Source organism: Sinocyclocheilus rhinocerous, unplaced genomic scaffold (genome assembly GCF_001515625.1).
Source record: "Sinocyclocheilus rhinocerous isolate Xijiao unplaced genomic scaffold, SAMN03320098_v1.1 scaffold562, whole genome shotgun sequence".
In the NCBI taxonomy this organism is placed as follows: domain Eukaryota; kingdom Metazoa; phylum Chordata; class Actinopteri; order Cypriniformes; family Cyprinidae; genus Sinocyclocheilus; species Sinocyclocheilus rhinocerous.
In genome coordinates, this window is record NW_015641608.1 from 1,653,553 (window position 1) to 1,673,756 (window position 20,204).

At 36.2% G+C, this 20,204-nt stretch overlaps 1 protein-coding gene across 1 annotated transcript in view; it reads left to right on the forward strand.

Annotated features, from left to right (window-relative positions):
* The window catches only part of palld (palladin, cytoskeletal associated protein), a 92,487-nt gene that overhangs the window by 36,435 nt on the left and 35,848 nt on the right, over positions 1-20,204 (forward strand). Inside the window, exons 2-9 of the mRNA XM_016571988.1 lie at positions 8,531-8,706; positions 10,559-10,625; positions 12,325-12,442; positions 12,743-12,811; positions 13,652-13,793; positions 15,104-15,127; positions 16,062-16,181; positions 17,634-18,012. Coding sequence (XP_016427474.1) covers positions 8,531-8,706; positions 10,559-10,625; positions 12,325-12,442; positions 12,743-12,811; positions 13,652-13,793; positions 15,104-15,127; positions 16,062-16,181; positions 17,634-18,012 — 1,095 coding nt within the window. The remainder of the gene's footprint in view (positions 1-8,530; positions 8,707-10,558; positions 10,626-12,324; positions 12,443-12,742; positions 12,812-13,651; positions 13,794-15,103; positions 15,128-16,061; positions 16,182-17,633; positions 18,013-20,204) is intronic.

Here is a 20,204-nt window from a genome sequence, read left to right on the forward strand (position 1 = left end):
GCCAGAAGATCAATATGCCCTGGTTTTGAAGGTGGCTTACTGTATAATTATCCATGGAAGCAGTGAGTGGCGTTTTCTTATTTCTGTCCAGTCCCTTGTGTTTCTCTATGTGATCACTTCCAGTAGTGCACACAAAGATAATTTCAATTTACATGTATCTGACTGTTGTTGCATGATTACGAAAGTGCAAGAGATTCGATTTCCTCTTACTTGGCACTACAGTAAGTTTGACTGAGAAGTGTGTGAGAATGAGGGAGTGAATGAAGGCAGTATCCACACATACCCTCTGACTTGTTGTTATTTGCTGTTGTAGATGGAAAGTTTAAATAGGGAGGCTGTGTTACACTGGCCACATCATGGCCAAACCACAAGAAGCAGAGGAGTTTGTACTAGTCCCTCTCTTTCTCTCTCACAGACACACACAGTGTTTGGCTGTGATGGATGCTGATGAATTAGTTGATATGGTTTAGTAATTACCCATAATGATTATTCATTAGGTTCGGTTTGTGGATGTGACCGACATGTTACCGTGGCAACACTAGCAAAACTTGCCATACTTTCAATTCCTTAATACGTCCACCACCCGTATACTTTGTGAATTAAACATGTATATAATTGTGAATGCTTGATGACAAAAATAGTGTATATCAATAAATGAGCAAAATACAACGAACTTATACTGGACTCAATAATTATAAAAAATAGATAGAATATAAATAAATATATTTATTATTAATAGCTATTTATTAGATTAATATACTATGAATTGTTTCGGGCCATTTCCTCTTTGCAGCTGGTTGATATAGGCATTTTCCAACTTCTAGTGATTGAAACTAACAGGCTTTCTCACTTGCACCCACATACCAAAATGGCATGCCCCACTACTGCCTGTAAGCTTTTAAACCCAATCCACCCACATCTAATTAGTGTAAAGCATGCAGTAGAACTCCAGTGGAAAACTGAACTAGGATCCCTAAACAGGGACGTCTTGTGTAACACGTTCAGGTGTTTATGTTTATGGCAAACACATTGTTTGTTTAGTTCCATTACCGTGACAAGCTGAGTTTTAGCCCATAAATAGTTTTTCTGAAACTGTTCTTCAGTTATTTAATGGTTTATTGTGATGGCCTGTTTCGTAACAGATGACAACATCAGAACTAAACTGGTCTAACTGCTTCAGTGGGTCTTTTTACCTTCTGAGACACTTTTTTGAATTCAAAAACAGCTAGATGCTGTACACAGGTCTCAAGACATGCCATCCTAAATGTGGCACTCATGGCATGAGATGCTGAAAAGACAGTCAATTGTTTTCAATCATAAAATGTTGAATAAATATGCCACATGTGATGATGGGCAGAATTCCCTGTAGGGCACTGAGGCTGACTGCTCATGAGCTGGTTCTCCAGTCTGTTTGTGAGTTGTGGTCGGAGATGTAGACAGACACAATGAAGTAGTCATGAAGCAATGCAATAAGGCCTTTATTTCAGAACATATTTGGGTGACAAGAGTGCATAAGAGATGGAATTGGGTGTTTTTGAGGCAGGTTTAGCATCCATGCACAAGGCACTAAAGTCAGGCTTTGTCTTAAAGTCTAGATTTGTTTCAGTATATAGTAAAAAAAGAGGATTTTGTTGAGCTTAACGAATTAAGGTAATTGATTTCATCATTTATTTTAGCAAGTAAATGTTAAAACGTTGAGTTGCCGTGACTGGTTTGACGCAAACTGCATATATTTTTAAAGCTGTATTTATACTTTATATTTAGAACTCTATTTATGAATTATTATTATTTAAATGTTTAAGTTCACATTTAAAAACAGCCACAAGTCTGACCAAAGTGCTGTACATTAAAATCAAACCATAAACACATAAAACAGAAATAATAAAACATATGAATTTAAAAGCAGGTTTAGCATCCATGCACAAGGCACTAAAGTCAGGCTTTGTCTTAAAGTCTAGATTTGTTTCAGTATATAGTAAAAAAAGAGGATTTTGTTGAGCTTAACGAATTAAGGTAATTGATTTCATCATTTATTTTAGCAAGTAAATGTTAAAACGTTGAGTTGCCGTGACTGGTTTGACGCAAACTGCATATATTTTTAAAGCTGTATTTATACTTTATATTTAGAACTCTATTTATGAATTATTATTATTTAAATGTTTAAGTTCACATTTAAAAACAGCCACAAGACTGACCAAAGTGCTGTACATTAAAATCAAACCATAAACACATAAAACAGAAATAATAAAACATATGAATTTAAAATCAAAAGGAATGACAGATAAAAAAATCTGAAGACCATAATACAATGTAATAAGAATGGGATATTAGTAGGCCCCAAAATGTTTACACATTTTTATAGTCATGATTTCACATTTAAAACAACAAATTACATTTTTGTATATGATTTTGAATTATTTAATATTATGTTAAATTTCAACTAAATCTAAAATTGATAAATGATTAAGCAATGCAACCATAACAATTATTCTATCCCAGTGCATTCTGGGAGGAAGGCGAATGAGACTGAACCCCAAAATCGTTTTTTCAGTGTAGGCCAATGCATGTTGGTTTGACTAATTTCAACTGAAAAGCTGCATAGAGATAAATTAGTTGTGTTCCTGAAAGTCACTAGTTTGCAGTTTAGTGAACACACGCACAGTATATGTATAGTGATGTGTTTGGTCCTGATGGCAACATGTGCTGTGGGTTTGAGTTGTCGGGCAGTTCATCAAAAGTGTTTCATAGCTAGTCTCGGTTCTTGAAATATGCTTACAAAGTGGTAACTCGAGAAACGAGAGGAGAGAATTAATAATGAAGACAAATGAGGGAATAGCTGTAGATTGAGTGAGGAAGGGGTGAAGACGACAGATGCTCTTGATGCCAGATCTGGGCTTAATTTTGCTGCAGTTGCGGTAAAACTTTTGCCTTCACGCAAGATCTGAAACACATGGACATGATGCTTTAGTCGAGCAATTAGAAGCTTCTCCATCTGAATGTGATCACGCAGACTCAAGCTAATGCACGTTTCAATCTGCTTCCTGACCTCTTAGAATGAAAGTAGACTGATTTCACCACATAACAAACGCAACATGTCTGCCTGTCACTGTGATTTATGTGACAAATTCCAGCTATTGGACATAGATGACCTGAGCCTCTGTTCACTCTCGTGTCCTGTCATGAGCTTCCCCCTTAACACATGGGACACACTCATTTATATTAACATTTATACATTTAGCAACTGTAATTTAAGTTAGGAAAAAACACAAGCAATGGTCACACTTTATTTTAAGGTCCAATTCGCTCTATTAACAAACCATTAACTATGACTTTTGCCTCAATAAAAAAATAATTAGCTGCTTATTAATAGTTAGTAAGGTAGTTGTTAAGTTTAGGTATTGGATAGGATTAGGTACTGTATGTAGAATATGGTCATGCAGAATATGTGATTTAGAAGCACTAATAAACAGCCAATATGTTAATAATAGGCATGCTAATAAGCAACTAGTTAATAGTGAGAATTGGTCCCTATTAGGGCTGCACGATAAATCGAAATGGAATCGAGATCGCGATTCGACAGAAGCTGCGATTGTCATGCGTATCTTTCAGTGAAGCACGGTTCTGTGATCAGCAGTAAATCTCCATCCAAAGGCCAGAGGGCGCTCTCGTGCTGAAACTCCAAATACGCCTCGCAGAAGAAACCCAGAAAATGCCTATTGCTGCAGCTGCGATTTTTTTGCGTAACTTGTCAGTGAACTACGGCTATGTGTAGTAAATTCTGCTCCATCTGAAAGCACGTGATGATGATTTCCTGCTGATTACAGAACCGGCTTTTTTAACAAAATGCGCATGACAATCGCATTCGATTAATCGTGCAGCCCTAGTCCCTATACTAAAGTGTTTCCCAAGCAGTTTACCTTAAAATAATATAGATGAAAATGAAATTTAAAAAATCACATTACTGTTGCCAGTAAAACAGAAATTCACCTTTACTATCCTTGTACCTTGATTATAATTATTGTAAAGTTTACCGAAAACTATAGCCGTTAGACATACTTTCTAGACAACATGTAATCACCAGCCTTAGACATGTTCTTGTGCCATCAATTTTCTAAAACTTTAATTAGTTTTATTAAGTGTTTTGTGTTTTTGGAATTGAATCTAAACCACCAATAATCCTTAAGGGGAAAAATCCCCCTCACAGAACCAAAAAGCTAGTTTGATGCTGTGGTGAATCAGACACACACACACACCGTAAAATCAGCCATAACTCTCGTTCTCTAGATAAATGAGTGTTTTAGGCTTGCATGAGCCTGTAGAGAGGTGGAGAGACAGAAGAAAAAATGAATATAGAGAACTGAAAACAGCACACTTAATGTGTTTCATCTGATGCCATTAAATCAACTGTTAACCCTCAGTTCTGAACACGGTTGATAGCATTTGAATCCATGGATATGATATAACGTGTTGACATACTTGCTTGAGCAGCTTGTCTGTTCTTTCTGTGTGTACTGACGAGTCAAAGAGGATGAGGGATAGATTAGGTGCTGTTGTCCGAGCCATGAACAGCAGAGGGGTGAGAAACGGAGCCGCCAAACCTTGGAATGTCTTGGAATCTTTCCAGGATTCACAAAGGTGTTCTAAAGTGACTCTAACAGTTTCAAACATTTACAAAAGCACACAGAAGAGACATTACAGATATAATGTAACAGACATCCTTCACTTTTATAGCCATGGAGAAAGAAACAATGTTTAGGGATCTGATTTGAAACGCAGAGACAAAAAGAAACAGATCATTGAAAGTACAGGTAACCAAAACAGTTTGAACTGATCTAAACCGGCTGTAAAGATGCTGTAAAATGAACACATGAAGTAAGAAGATTAATCCAAGTTTTCTGTATAGTAATATGATTGCTTTATATGATAATGCAATGAGTTTGTTCTAGTGTGTGATGCACACATGTGCTTCTGTGTTTACTATATATGATGCACTATTTATGAGTCAATCATTGATTAGATGCAAAAAAAAAAAAAGCCTAAATTAAACCTGTTCATCATATAAAGCAACTGTATCTCTTCACAAGATTAAACTGCATTTATATGGATTAATTTTAAGGTGGCTGTATAACCTCTTTGGATTTTTAAGTTGTGGTTACCTGTCCTGAACCCTTTCAGGTTTTATTAAAATATCTTAATTTGTGTTTCAAAGATTAACGAAAGTCTTTGGAACAACATGAGATGAGGTTGAATTTTCATTTTTGGGTGAACTATCCCTTTAATGGACAAAGGAACTTGATTTGGTAACGAGAATGAAGCAGAAAATGGATAAAGCATTCGACTGCCAGGATGGGAATGAAACGGACTCAGCAGGCTCCGGAATGCTGGGATTCTTTATAGAAGTCTTAATGATGTCCCAGAGTATTTTAAGATCCGGAGACGAGCTGAATGAACAGCTGTGCGCCTAAACCAGAATTCATACCAGACACATTTTAAAGTGTGTGTGTGCGTCTGTGAGGGTGCATGAATGGATGAAAGGTTTGGGCATGAATGGATGAATGGTTTGGGACACTTGGAGTACAAAGAAAACTTGAATGACTTGCACAATATGATGTATTGGGGAGGCTTGGTTTAGAGTTGCTGTGACCCAGACTGTGTGTTTAAGTGTGAGTGTGTGTGTGTGTGTGTGTGTGTGTGTGTGTCTGTGTGTGTCGTTGATTCATGTTCCCGTAACATACACTCACAGGTGCTCGAGACAGGTATACTAATTTTCATATTCATGCCTCGGGGGGTTAGAACACACACTGACATCTCAAGTAACTGATTTATAGAAACAGAAATTGCATTTGGTGTGTGTGTCTGTGGTGAGTAAAGGACTTTCCCTGCAGACTTTATGATTCCCAGACCTGTGCGTCACAGTGAAGTGCGGTGTCCCCGCTTTAGGTGTGTGAGTGTTTGATGTGTCATATTCCAGCTGTGCACACACATCAATCTAAACATTCTTCCCTGTCTGAAAATCGCTTAATGTCATGACTAAGCAACAAAACCTGTCAGAGACACACCGATTTACATTTCTGTGTTCAGCTATTTTAGAGATTCTGCTCAGTATTTTACATTAATTGTCAGGACTTTGAGACACAGATAAGATGGAAATATGTATAATAATTTTTTATTTTATATTTATTTATTTTTAACATTACAACACTACCATATTTATAGAAATTCTAGGAGAATTCTAGGAGAAAAAAAAGTCAGATTTGTGAGATATACATTTTTTTCTAATGTTGTTTTTTTCTGAGTTTAAATTTCACAAATCGGAGTTTATATCTTGTAATTCTGACTTCTTTTATCAGAACTGCGGATTTAAACCTCGCAACTCTCCTCGCAACTTTTTCTTAGAATTCTGAGTTTACATCTCACAATTCTGTTTTTTTTTCTGTCACAGAATAAAAAATAAAAAAGGTAATAGTGACTTTTTATCTAAGAATAAATAAATCAATAATAAATAAATAATGTGACACTAATTAAACTTTGCTCTGTTTATTTGAGCATCCTGACCCACAGCAATGCTGACATGTAACCAATGCACAGCATCCAATGGTGTTGTTTGGGGGCGTGACTATTTGTTTGGCCAACCAATGGCAGCTAGAAACCTGTTTAAAAACCATCCAAGAGATCCAAGAGAAAACAATCCCTCATGAATAGAAAGTGTCCATTGAATGTTCACTTCAAAATCCTGCCGAAGTTAGGTCACCAGCATATTTTTGACTGTATTTGTTAAAATATATTTCAAAATATATTTATGTACATATAATTTCTACAAATATATTTAGCCAATTTTTTTTATATTTTTGAAAAAATGTGTACATTTAAAATATATTTTAATATAATAATAATAATAATTAAAAAAATAATAATATAAATATATTTTAAAATTTGCTAAAATATATTTATGTAAATTTATGTATTTGTGTATTTATGTTTGTATATTTTTGAAAATATATTAATATGTATTTTTAAATATACAGTGGGTACGGAAAGTATTCAGACCCCCTTAAATTTTTCACTCTTTGTTAAATTGCAGCCATTTGCTAAAATCATTTAAGTTAATTTTTTTTCCTCATTAATGTACACACAGCACCCCATATTGACAGAAAAACACAGAATTGTTGACATCTTTGCAGATTTATTAAAAAAGAAAAACGGAAATATCACATGGTCCTAAGTATTCAGACCCTTTGCTGTGACACTCATATATTTAACTCAGGTGCTGTCCATTTCTTCTGATCATCCTTGAGATGGTTCTACACCTTCATTTGAGTCAAGCTGTGTTTGATTATACTGATTGGACTTGATTAGGAAAGCCACACACCTGTCTATATAAGACCTGCTGTGTGTACATTAATGAGGAAAAAAAATTTACTTAAATGATTTTAGCAAATGGCTGCAATATAACAAAGAGTGAAAAATTTAAGGGGGTCTGAATACTTTCCGTACCCACTGTATATATATCGACACCTATACATTTCAGTCCAACAAAATGAATTTTCTTGCCCCAGAAATATATTTAGAAATATTTTTCATTTTGGTATATGAAGGTTGAAACTAAATATAGTTCCTATTTAAAAAATATATTTCATTAAGCTTCTCTGTTTGCACCATACAGTATATTAAGCATATATTTCAAATACATTTTGGCCACAAAAAAAAAAATGCTATATGGGTTTCACCTATTATATAGTAGCGAAGTATGCAAATTCAGCAATTTTACAGGCTTTTTCAATAATCACTCCCCATAACCTCACGTATATACGTATAGTGCACTATTTGAAGGGACAGCCATTTGTAGTGGTGTCTGAATTCTGAAAATATAGACTACTTGCAATTTATGTAACACTTGAAAATGCTAAATGGCTAAAATAGTTAGCAAGCTGACAATCTAAATAAAATACTATACTGCTTAATTTTTTGTATAATATGCATTTTTCAGGAATAATGGATGAGAATATACTATAGGGGGCAAGATACAGCCATACTTTACTTTTAAGATTGAAATGTTTTACTGCCAGCACAGTATTTAAGCTTTGATAAAACTCTTTTGGAGGAAACAGTGAATCATATGGTTTAAACAGCACTGCAGTGTTGATGAGCTGGGAAATATCACTCTAATGAGGGAAATCCGCACTCGGTCTCTTTAGAGCTGACTCACCCTCAGATGAGAGATTTGGCGGGGATTAGTAATACCGGACTGAAACACACACAGAGAGACTGGAAGAGAAAATTGACTGCAGACATCTAAGTTTTACAGTAAACATGACCTCAGTCTTTCATATACATTTATTTTGCCTCTTTCTCACACATACATCCCAGCTACAGTTTTGATAGTTTTTGAGGTTAATAGGTTAGTAGTTTCATCCTAATTGCAATCTTTATATTTTGAGAGATAAATAAGTGCATGTTTGCACTGCATTGCATTTGTTAACAATTAGCTCTATAATTTGGTACTCCCATTGATCTCTCTTCCACTGGACAGGTGGTTTTGTGAGGGGCGGGAGCTGCACCACTGCCCTGATATCCAGATCTGTCGTGATGGTGACCTGCACACTCTGGTGATAACTGAAGCATTTGAAGACGACACCGGCAGGTACACCTGTGTAGCTTCCAACGCACTGGGAGCAGACAACACCTCTGCAGAGGTCTATATTGAAGGTGAGGTCATACTTAAATCAATTTTTGATCAGTATTTTTTGCCTTTTTTCCATGTAATAAAACATCTAATCACCCTTTAAACAAGATAAATTTACTTTTTATGTTTTAAGCATAAGTCTAATAAATGTAATGAGGTTTATAGTTAAGAAAAAAACAGTTTGTCACTAGGGTATTAAAAATAAACTTCATTCAAGATATTTTGTCTGCTAAGAATTATCTTATACAATTTTGTAGTCAAATTAGCTTGGGAACAATACTGATTAAAAAAAGGTTTTGGCAGAGTAGGAAATGGATAGATGTTTAGAAATAGAAAAAATAATGTGTATTATAATGTGTATAAATATGAAAAATGTATATTTAGCAACACCTTACATGCAATTAAAATGAAACATACAATATTATTTGCTGTACCACAAAATAATAATTATTAATAATTATTAATAATAATTTTTCAAATTAGAAGAGGTGCAATGACATTAGTGAAATTTCAGTGAAAAAATCTGTAAAGATGCTTCATCGTCAAACTCATAAGGTGAAGGATCAATGCAGGTTCTTCCTCATATGGCCTTTGACCCTTTGACCTTAGACCTCAGCTGACAGTTTAACTGGCCCTAACTATGTATTATCTAAGAGCCCCTAATTCACCAAGTGCCATAAAAGTTCCTATTATCTAACCTGAAGCACGCGGCAGGTTGTTTGGGTGTGAACTGACCTTAAAGGGATCATATGATGCTGCTAAAAAGAACATTATTTTGTGTATTTGGTGTAATGAAATGTGTTTATGCGGTTTAAGGTTCAAAAAACACATTATTTTCCACATACTGTACATTATTGTTTCTTCTCTATGCCCCGCCTTTCTGAAACGCGTCGATTTTTACAAAGCTCATCGTTCTTAAAAGCGAGGTGTGATTGGCCAGATACCTCAAGCGTGAGACGGAAATGTTACGCCACTTACCATACTGTGATGCCCTGTCCGGCCGGAGCGATGAGACAAAAACATTAAAACCCATTATAAATGAGTCTTTTTACGCGTTGCGTTGCATCGCGCCGCGTAAACATAAAACCATGGCTGCATTTGTGATCGGAGAAATAATGACAACAACAAGTGCTACTCTACACTGCCCAAAACTCGCGTTTGAATCATCATTGGCAAATTCTTTAAATATAAAAAACTTACTTACAGTCTGTGAGTCAGAACAGCCGGCATTGTTGTCTACTCTTACAGGATCAGGAAAGAGTCCTCCATAAAATGCGCTGCACACATCTGAATATTTGGGTTGAAGTGTTCTGGAACAGTGTTGTAAATACAACTTAACCACTGATTTCTAGCCGTGTCCTTCCAAAAGAGCCAGCGGCTTGAGTGAGCGGAGGCCGGCAGGCTTGCGGCAACCACGTGTGACGACCCCGGGCTGGACTCCGCTTCGTCCACGGTGAAAGCCGATCCGGCGACTTTACAGATCTTCTTTATGCACCAAGAGCTTGTAACACTCCAAAGAGAAAGGAAAAATTTAAATCGCATCATATGACCCCTTTAATAGCCAAGGCCACTAGGCTGTCTTTGAAGGCCAATAATCCATCAAGAATTTATAGCTCACACAGAAGTCACTTTCAAACCAAGCAGATTTCTGTTGGTCAGCGTGGTCAGTTCATGTGACTAACGTGAGCGAAATCTGCACAGTGAACTCTTTCACCTTTATACAAAACTCCTGTTCATGTGGATTCCTGTTAAAAATGACTGGATTTCATTCATGCTGTTTTGCAGTAAAAGGAAGGCAGCATGCAGCCTAAAATGTTTTAACCAGGAATGAATGTTTTTCTCTTCCATTTTCTCATTATGTTTCTCTCCGTAAAGGTGCTTCTTCTTCAGACTCAGAAGGTGAAGGATCCGTGTCGAAGTCTAGGTCCGGAGCCATGCCACAGTATGTGTGTTTCAGCATGTTCTTCCTCGCATGACCTTTAACCCTTTGACCACAGGCCTCAGCTTAACTGGCCCTGATTATGTATTATCTAATAGCCCCTAATTTATCCTCTGCCATGTAAGTTTGTATTGCTCCTCGTGAAGAACATGGGAGGTTGGTTGGGAATGAAGTGACCTTAAAGAATAGCCAAAGCTGTCTTAGAAGACCAATAATCAATCAAGAATTTAGGAATCTTGTTGCCTAATCTTCATAATTTGTGTGATCGCTTGAACGCTCTTCAGTCACCTCTGAACTCATCCGCTTATTTCTCTTCCTGTCATCTCTTGCCTCTACTGGCATATCAGTCTTTCCTTTCTGTTTACACAAATTATTAAGTGCTTGGCTCTGGTTCCCAGTGACATCATCGCACCCATTTAGGATTACGCTTTCACTGGCTCCAAAGTCATTTATAAGGTGCAAACTGCACAGTGAAAATTCACACAGTGGAGTGGATATTACTTCACTGTGTGTGTGTGTGTGTGTGTGTGTAAGTTGGTGCGTGTTAGAGAGGAATTACCCCACAGAGAGAGCATGTAAAGCAACATTATACCATTTATTAACTTGTCTTAGCTTATATTTCTATATATTTGCTGTTGGAAACTTTCACTTTAAATTAAATGGCCTAATGTTTTAAAAATCAGACAAACACTGTTAAGACTTTGAATAAACCTGTATCCGCCCATTAGATGTGGATATAGCTTTTTTAATGTGCTCAAATAGGATATCACTCTCATTTTCAGTCTGGCAAAGATCTGCCCAGGCATCAGAAACATTACAGTAGACATCTTTTTTACTAACATTAGTGTTTTTAGTATTATTGAGATATTATTATAGTTTTAATTATAATTTTGAATGTTTTTATTTTTATATTTTCCATTTTCATTTTAATTTTAGTTAAAGTTTTTGTAATTTTGTTGTGTTTTGTCATATGTGTTATTTTTTAAGTCTGTTTCATTTTTTCTTTTTTTAAATTTTAGTTTTTGTTTTAGATATTTTAGTACATCGTTAAACTAAACTTTATACATTTAAACAAAAAATTAAACAGAAAAAAATGAGAAGGAAACTGAGAAACTGAGATGGACTGGCCATTCATTCAGGATGGCCTGAGATGCCTGTGGCCCAAAATTCTGAAATAGGCTCCAGCCTCCCGTGACCCTTCAGAGGATAAATCAGTTTGGAAATGGATGGATGGATGGATAGATGAATGGGTTTTAGTTTTAGTGAAATATAATAACCCTGACCAGTACTGAAACAAATTCTGACCACTGATTTATTCTGAGGCAAAATATAACCCAGCTGTTTCTATATTTTTGCCTGGTTTGTTATGTGTATATATATATATATATATATAATAAAAATGTAACTTCACTTGAAGAAATTTTAATGGACTGCGAAAGAGCAAAAAGATTGATTCACTTGTCATTGCTTGACTAAATGTTTTCAACTTTCAGCCAGGATGACTCAAAATACCAGTTTCTTTCAGTCACAAGCTCTATTTTTTTTTTGGTTCAAATGTACATGAATATTGCAAGATGAGAGAAGTGTTCTTTACTTTATATCTAAATGTTTTCTTAAAGGATGACTTTGTAGTGTTGATGATTTGTTCTCTCAGGTCTGAATGAGGTTTGTTTTAGTGTTGCTAATATTTTCTCTCATGCAGGGCACAGAAGAAAACCAGCTCAGTTTCTTTGACGATACACACATCGTCACCAAAGAGCCCAGAGGCCCAACCTCATCGCTCCACACTGGTCCAGACGCTTTCTACCACACCACAGAGAGTAAGAAATACACACACAGACTATACCTCTTTTTTGGCACTGAAACTGCAAACTACTATAGAGTGGCACTGAAACTACTATAGAGTGCTGCAAGAATAAATCCTAAAACCGAGAAATAAGTTAGTAAAGTTAGTAAGCTAATAAGTTATCTACTACAATGACAGAGAAATAGACACATGCACAAATATGTCTGTAGACTAATCAGGAATGACAACAGCAGATGGACTTATAAAATCTCACGTTCTCTGGAAAGATCCATAATAACCACACATTGTCTCTCATTCTCTCTCTCTCTGTCAGGTCCAGAGTCCAGTTTCTTCACTCTATGCTGGTGATGGTCCTGTTAAAGCGCCCCCTACCATTACTAAGGTAATGACATGGCCACACACACACACACACACACAGAGATACAAAACATCTCTAGCAGCATTCAGAAACACACACATATTTTGAGAAATGGACGGATTAATCAGTGTATGAGCTTTTCCAAATCATTCCAGGCTTTCTCTCTCTCTCTCTCTCTCTCTCTCTCTCTCTCTCTCTGTGTGTGTGTGATTTGTCATGTGACTCTCTGTGCAGGCCTAGGCAGAGGTTCAGAGTTCAATGCCAAATGCTGTGTTTGCTTAGTGTGCTAAATCATTTTCCACCTCCTTATAGAAAAAAGTTTTTTTTAGCCCCCCCATCTCTCCATAATGCCACTCCGTCTTTCTTCTCAGAGACTTTAATCTTCCTAATGAGAAGATGTGCCTTTTTATAATAGATGGTTTCGTGTCATCATCATAGTCCTAAACAAACAGGCACACAAATAAAATGGCTGGATTGTATAGACATACTTCTTGACTTGAATTTTAAATAAACCTTTAACACGTCATGTGTAACCACAAGCATGCTACACACACTTACACAAAGCTTCAAAGAGAACGAACACACAACAGAAGGCAACTCACACGCACATGTATAAACAAACTACTCTTCGCCTTTTTACTTTTATGGGTTGCTGACAGCTTCTTGCCTCTATGTCTGTTATGTCGTCAGTCTGAAAGAGTATGTACTTGTGAATGAAAGAGGTGATGAAGAAAGAGCAGAATTAGTGCTTGTACACCTTTTCATCTGTCTCTTTTTTCCATTCATCTGTCTGTTCTCTTTCCCTTTGTTTAAGTCTCTCACTCTGTATTTGCAGTGTTAACCTGCGGTTCTCTTGCTCTGTAGATGTTGCAGGACGCGCAGGCATCTGAAGGTCAGGTGGTGGTTCTGGAGTGCCGGGTGAGAGGTAGTCTTCCTCTGCAGGTTCAGTGGTTTCGAGAGGGCCAGGAGATCCAGGACTCCCCTGACTTCCGCATCCTGCAGAAGAGTAAGAGAAACTCAGAGAACAATTTAAAGAGGCAATTCAGTAGTTCTTTAGCAAGTGTTCGAATTGCTGTTCTATGTGTCTTTTAATTAGGGATACCACAATGTTGCTAAACGCTGAGCTGTCATATATTGACGTTGAGTTTTATGTAAATTACATGTATACTAGTGCTTTTTAAGGCCAATTCATACTACACCAACAAACATAGACAAACCATGACAATCACCAGATTCCAATATGTCACTTTTCAGACATTCCAAGATCCAGCAAATGCATCATATTTAATTTGCAAAAACAAGCACTGAACTAAGCCTACAGATGCCGACAGGGATAATACACAGGTTTTTTCATCCAAATTTGTGAATTTAACTTATGTGAAAATGTGGAATATTTGCAAATAAAGTACAAATTCAATCTGGTGTGAACAACATAATTTCCTGGGAAACTGACATAATACAAATGGAAGTAGCTGCTGTAACTGTAGCTCTTTTTTTCTAATTTAATAAATTACTTGTGCTTCAAAGCACGCAGGCGAAACATAGTGACAAACACTGTCATGTTATCTTGCGTTTGGCAGTATCTGATGTGTGGGAACTTAATCGTGAAAGACAGTTCTGGGAGGTAATTATACCAAATCATTTTGATGACAGACTTTTGCTCAGATATTTCAGAGCAAAGACAAGTTTTTTCCTTGCATCAGGGAATTTATTTGTTAAAAGTTTTTATTCGCATTTTAAGATTTCATGTGTGTCTTGACGTTTTCGTTCAGCGTTTTTATTTTTTTTATTTGTATGCGATAACCCAAAATTTTGTATAAAAATATGTGGACGGAACAATATCTAGTTGGATATTATGAGTTCGGTCATCATCTCATGTGAGTGTACACCATTCAGATGACTCATAAAAACACAATTAATTTCTTAATGTGTTTAAATTAGCACCAAACTACTGAATGTACCTTTAAACTGAAGAGGTCACCCCAAAAATTAAAATTCTTTCATAATTTACTCACCCTTGTATGACTTGATTTTTTTTTTCTGTGCAAAAGTCATATGAAACAATTTTTACTTGAAATACTTGAAAACCTCAGAGTGACCGCCATATTCTTAAAAATTTTCCTTTTGTGTTTAAGGGAAAAAAAACAAGTCATCTGGGTTTGAAACAAAATGAATAAATGTTGACAGAATTTTCCTTTTTGAGTAACTATTTAAACTATTTGAGAAACTATGTTTGGTTTATTGGTAGACTGATAACTAGTGATTTGTTATGGTGTTTGTGTTTCTCTCTTAATTCCCATATCACTTTATCATCAGAGCCAAGATCAGCAGCAGAACCCGGTGAGTTTTTTACTCCTGCTTCCACTTTCCCCTCTCTCCACTCCTCTTATTCATAAAACACTTTCCTCCAGATACATGTGTACATATGGATTCATCAAGATAATAATTCTCTGTAAGCCCAACATTTGTGACATCCTCACAATGCAATATGCAGTTTGGACGAGATATGACTCGAAAATCTCTGATTAACAAATCAAATGAACAGGATACATGCATGTCAACACCGCATATGAGTCACATACTTTCACTTATCGGTACATGTGTATGGCTCACCTTCTAACTCTCACCTCTATCTTTGGGTATGTCTCAGTCTGTTCACTAGTTCAGTAGTTCATATAATAGTTTTGTTCATTTTAACAGTGACAGCGAGTGAATATGCATGATAAACTAATGAAAGTAATAAAACTATTTGTTGACAAATACCACCTACATTAATATGAGCCTCGTCATTTGTAATGGTGTCGCAGGTAATTGAGTCATCACTGTCTCAGTGTTTAGTGGTCAAGGCCCTTGCTAGTGACTGAATTTACTGAATCACCTCGTAGGAAACATGGAAAAGGAATGAGACACAGCCCCTGTCTGCCGCAGTAGACTTCTCTCTGCTATTGAATCACCTCTGTAACCATCAATTACCTGTCTAGATTCACCACACCTGTCTATCTAATTGTCTATCACCTGTCTACATCCCTCCCTCTTTACAGGAAATATTTATGTGATTCTCATATCTCTGGAGAAAGCATTGTTGGATACTCCATTGCAGCAATAGATTATATTGTAAAACCGGGCAGTTATAGTAGCTTGTAGAGCGAATTAATTTGAATGGTTTAAGCTTATGTGTGTGTCACTGTGTAATTGATTAAATTCATTTCTAGTCTGGTTTTGCTTGTGATATTGATGATTCTGTAATCAACGGCTCCTGTGATTGGTCTTGCAGAGGAAATCTGTACGTTGGTGATTGCAGAGGCATTCCCTGAAGACGGAGGTCTGTTTTGCTGCACTGCAACCAACCAATACGGCTCAGTTAATAGCACGGCACAACTCACTGTTACCCCAGGTGTGTTTACACTGTATCTACAATAACTATATCTGAGATCAAAGTTCATGGTAATGTAAATATGTAAGTAGCCTGGTGATATATTGGTGCATAAAGAGGTTCACATTTAAAGAAACATGTTCAAGTAAAAAAAAATCAATGATCAAACAGTGTAATATATAGCAAACTTCTGTCTTATATAAGTATATTCACAACCATTCAAATGTTTGGGGTCAGTGAGTTTTTTTTTTAATGTTTTCGAAAGAAGTCTCTCTCAATCAATCAATCAATAAATAATTTTATTGTGATGGCAAAGCTAAACTTTCAGTCTTCAGTGTCACATGAATCTTCAGAAATCGTTCTAATATGATGATGTGAATATCAAGAAACATTTCTTAGTAGTCATTTTGCAAAAATATTTTACAGCTTAACAATTTTGTGGAAAATTTGATACTTGTTTTTCAGGATTCTTTGATAAATAGAAAGTAAAAAAAAAAAAACAGTGATCATGATAATGAAGAAAGAATATTTTTTGTATTGATGTTTACATAAAGCGTTTTACACAAAATTAATGGCTCCTGTTTATGACCCGAGTCCTGAGTCCTGAGTCCAAAACAATATTTGTTTGAGTGTAATATGACATGAGTTAAAAGAAGGCCAAAGGATAAACCTCTGAAAACAACAAAATTAAGCACAGTAAACAGTCAGCTGATGGTTTCAACATTACAGCATGCTCTCAACTTTAAGTAGTAAATATAAGTGATGTAACACAGGAATCGTAATGACTTTATTTACAAAGCAGTAACAAAAAACTAAAATGCCCTTTCCAAAAAAGGCATAGCAACTCCATCTGTGATCATTCGATGACATTTTATGGGGCCCACTGTGGTTCATCTTGAAAACATGTCAATTGCATGAGGCCGACCAGCCACATCTTATCCACAACACTCCAGGATCGGAGTGTGGGTGAGGAGAGAGGATACAGTATGTGCTGATAGCTGTGTGTCATATGGCAAAGACAGGAGAGGCATGCATGTTTATACTGCATGATGGAGTGGGTGTACTTATATTTCCAGGAGTCCTTAAGCCTTAAGTTTACTATAGAGCCATTTAAGTAAATCTGAGACAGTCTCAGCCAGATTTCATGTCTGATAAAGGTTTGGATTAGGTTTTAGCTGTGGATTAACAGTTTATCTAGGATTATGGGTAGTTATAATAAGTTTTCTTCCATTGCAGGTGTGTTTCAGCATTTTGCAATGATTGTTAAAGTGTTGTAAAAACTGATTTCTCAACAATGACGAAATCATGAACTGATTTCCCCGGTTAGTCATAGACTCTATATTTCCTTCTGTATTCCACTGAAGTGCACTGTGACATGGACCAACTGGACTTCATCACCCACTTAATAGGAAAAGAAATCTGTTCTCACCCTATAATGAACTGTATATGTCTTCTGTTATCTTGGATTTCTAGTTGCTGAAGAGTTGCCCAGCAATGGCGTATCTGGGGATGACAGTGTGTTTGAGGACAACCAATCATTCCTGCCTCCACCTCCTCCACCAACTGAGATTAGTTTGTTGGAAGTCCCACCCAAAACCCCGCCGAGTGCTGAGGCCTTCCAGATCAATGAGCTGGACGTCTGGCCCAGCGTCACCGCGCTGCCTGTTCAGGTCTCCGCAGATAAAGAGCCTCAGGAAAGTGTTCCTGACAAACCTCTACAAAATGGTCAGGCCTTAAACAAGCCACCAGATGAGAGTCTACAGTCACCTTCAAGAGTGGAAACAGCGGCTCCGCCTCCATCGCCTTCAGCGGTTAAGGCTCCACCTCTCCCCACCAAACCCAAACCTAAACTGTGAGTACTGCAGCTGAATCCTGTACATCAGCACAACCTTGTATTTATGAAGCCTTTTAGCTTTGAATCCGTCCATATGCTAGTGCAAGCGTTCACATTTTGCAGATAAATGCATTATAAATTGTGACCATGGACCACAAAACCAGTCTTAAGTGTCAATTTTTCAAAATTGAGATTTATACATCAGCTGAAAGCTGAATAAATAAGCTTTCCATTGATGTATGGTTTGTTAGGATAGGACAATATTTGGTTGAGATTATTTGACTATTTGAAAATCTGGAATCTGAGGGGTGCAAAAAAAATCTAAATACTGAGAAAATTGCCTTTAAAGTTATCCAAATGAAGTCCTTAGCAATGCATATTACTAATCAAAAATGAAGTTTTGATATATTTACGGTAGGACATTTACAAAATATCTTTACGGTAGGAAATACTTAATATCCTAATGATTTTTAGCATAAAAGAAAAATCTATAATTTTGACCCATACAGTGTATTTTTGGCTATTGCTACAAATATATCCAAGCGACTTAAGACTGGTTTTGTGGTCCAGGGTCACAATTTACAGTGTTTTTCAGGGAAAATGGACCAAAATGCTGGTGACTCATCCTGCACTAGACAGATTTTCATCCAATCAAATGGTCTCTAGAATGAGAATGTCCCTCCCACTAACACTAACTGCTACTGCCTAATGGGTGAAAAAAGCTTCCTCTATGAACTGACTTTCAGTTTGTACTGCATTCAATGAAATAAAAGTACACTACCTTTCAAAATGTTAGGGTCAAGATAATTTTTTTTTAAAGAAATTAATATTTATTCAATAAGGACACAATGAATTGATCAAAAGTGACAGTAAAGACATTTATAATGTTACGAAAGATTTATATTTCAAATAAATACTGTTCTTTTGAACTTTATTCATCAAAGAATCCAGAAAAATGTATCCCAGTTTCCACAAAAATATTAAGCAGTACAGCAGAGTTTTGATAATAATAAAAAAATATTTAAACAAATCAGCATATTAGAATGATTTCTGAAGGATCGTGTGATTCAGCTTTAACTATCACAGAAATAAATTGCATTTTAAAATATATTAAAATAGAAAACAGTTATTTTAAATTGTAATACGATTTCACAATATTAGTGTTTTACTATATTTTAGAATAATTGCAGCTTTGGTGAGTAAAAGAGACTTACAATGACTTTCAAAAACATTAAAAATCTTATTGAACCCAAACTTTTCAAACGGTGGTGTACTGTACAGTATGTAAGTATGCAGGTGTTTAGTATGAATACAATCCGCAATAATGCCATGGTTATGTGACCTATGACGTTAGGATGTGTTGCTGTTCTCTGCAGTGGTGGACGAAGTACACAAATCAAGTACTTGAGTAAAAGTACAGATGCGTATAATAAAATACATAATAAAATATTACTCCAGTAAAAGTAAAAGTACTCCTTTTTCAATTTTACTCGAGTGAAAGTACAAAAGTACTCGATTTTTTATGTACTTAAGTAAAAAAGTACTGATATATAGATTTATTTTGCAATTTTATATAGTCTACTTAATTTAATTAAGTACAGTAACGAAGTAAAACTACTCCGTTACTGTCCACCATGGTTCTCTGCCATTTACAAATGTGATGACTCCTGTTCAACCCTCAGCTGCCTGCATATGTCAGTAGGTGGTTTAATGGGAAAACCCCACTTAGGAACAAATGCATTCCGTCCCTTTATCACCATGTCAGAGGCCGGGCATTGCTGCGTGCCATAAATCACTGGGTGATGTGTGTGGTATGTGTGTGTGCATATGTGTTAGCAGTTGTGCTATGACTCCAGTCGGATTTCAGAGGGATCATTTGCTTTAGTATTGGATGTATCTGATACTACACTATCATTTATCTTCAGTTGTAGTGATATGTTTTATGTCAGCACTGATCTGAGTGTGGATTTAGGTGTACTGTTCAATGCCTGAAGGTAGTTGGCTGTAGATTACTCACTAGGTGAAATTTGACTCTAACTAGAACTGTTACAGTTTTTAAAGAGAGCACCCTAAGTTTAGGGTCAAGATAAGGTTAAGTACACTGCCCAAGGGCACAACATTAACATGCAGGGCAAGCCAGTACCTACATGCCTGCGATTAGTTACAGTGACCCTCCAAGATGTACTAGTTCTAAGAGCTCCAGACTGTGA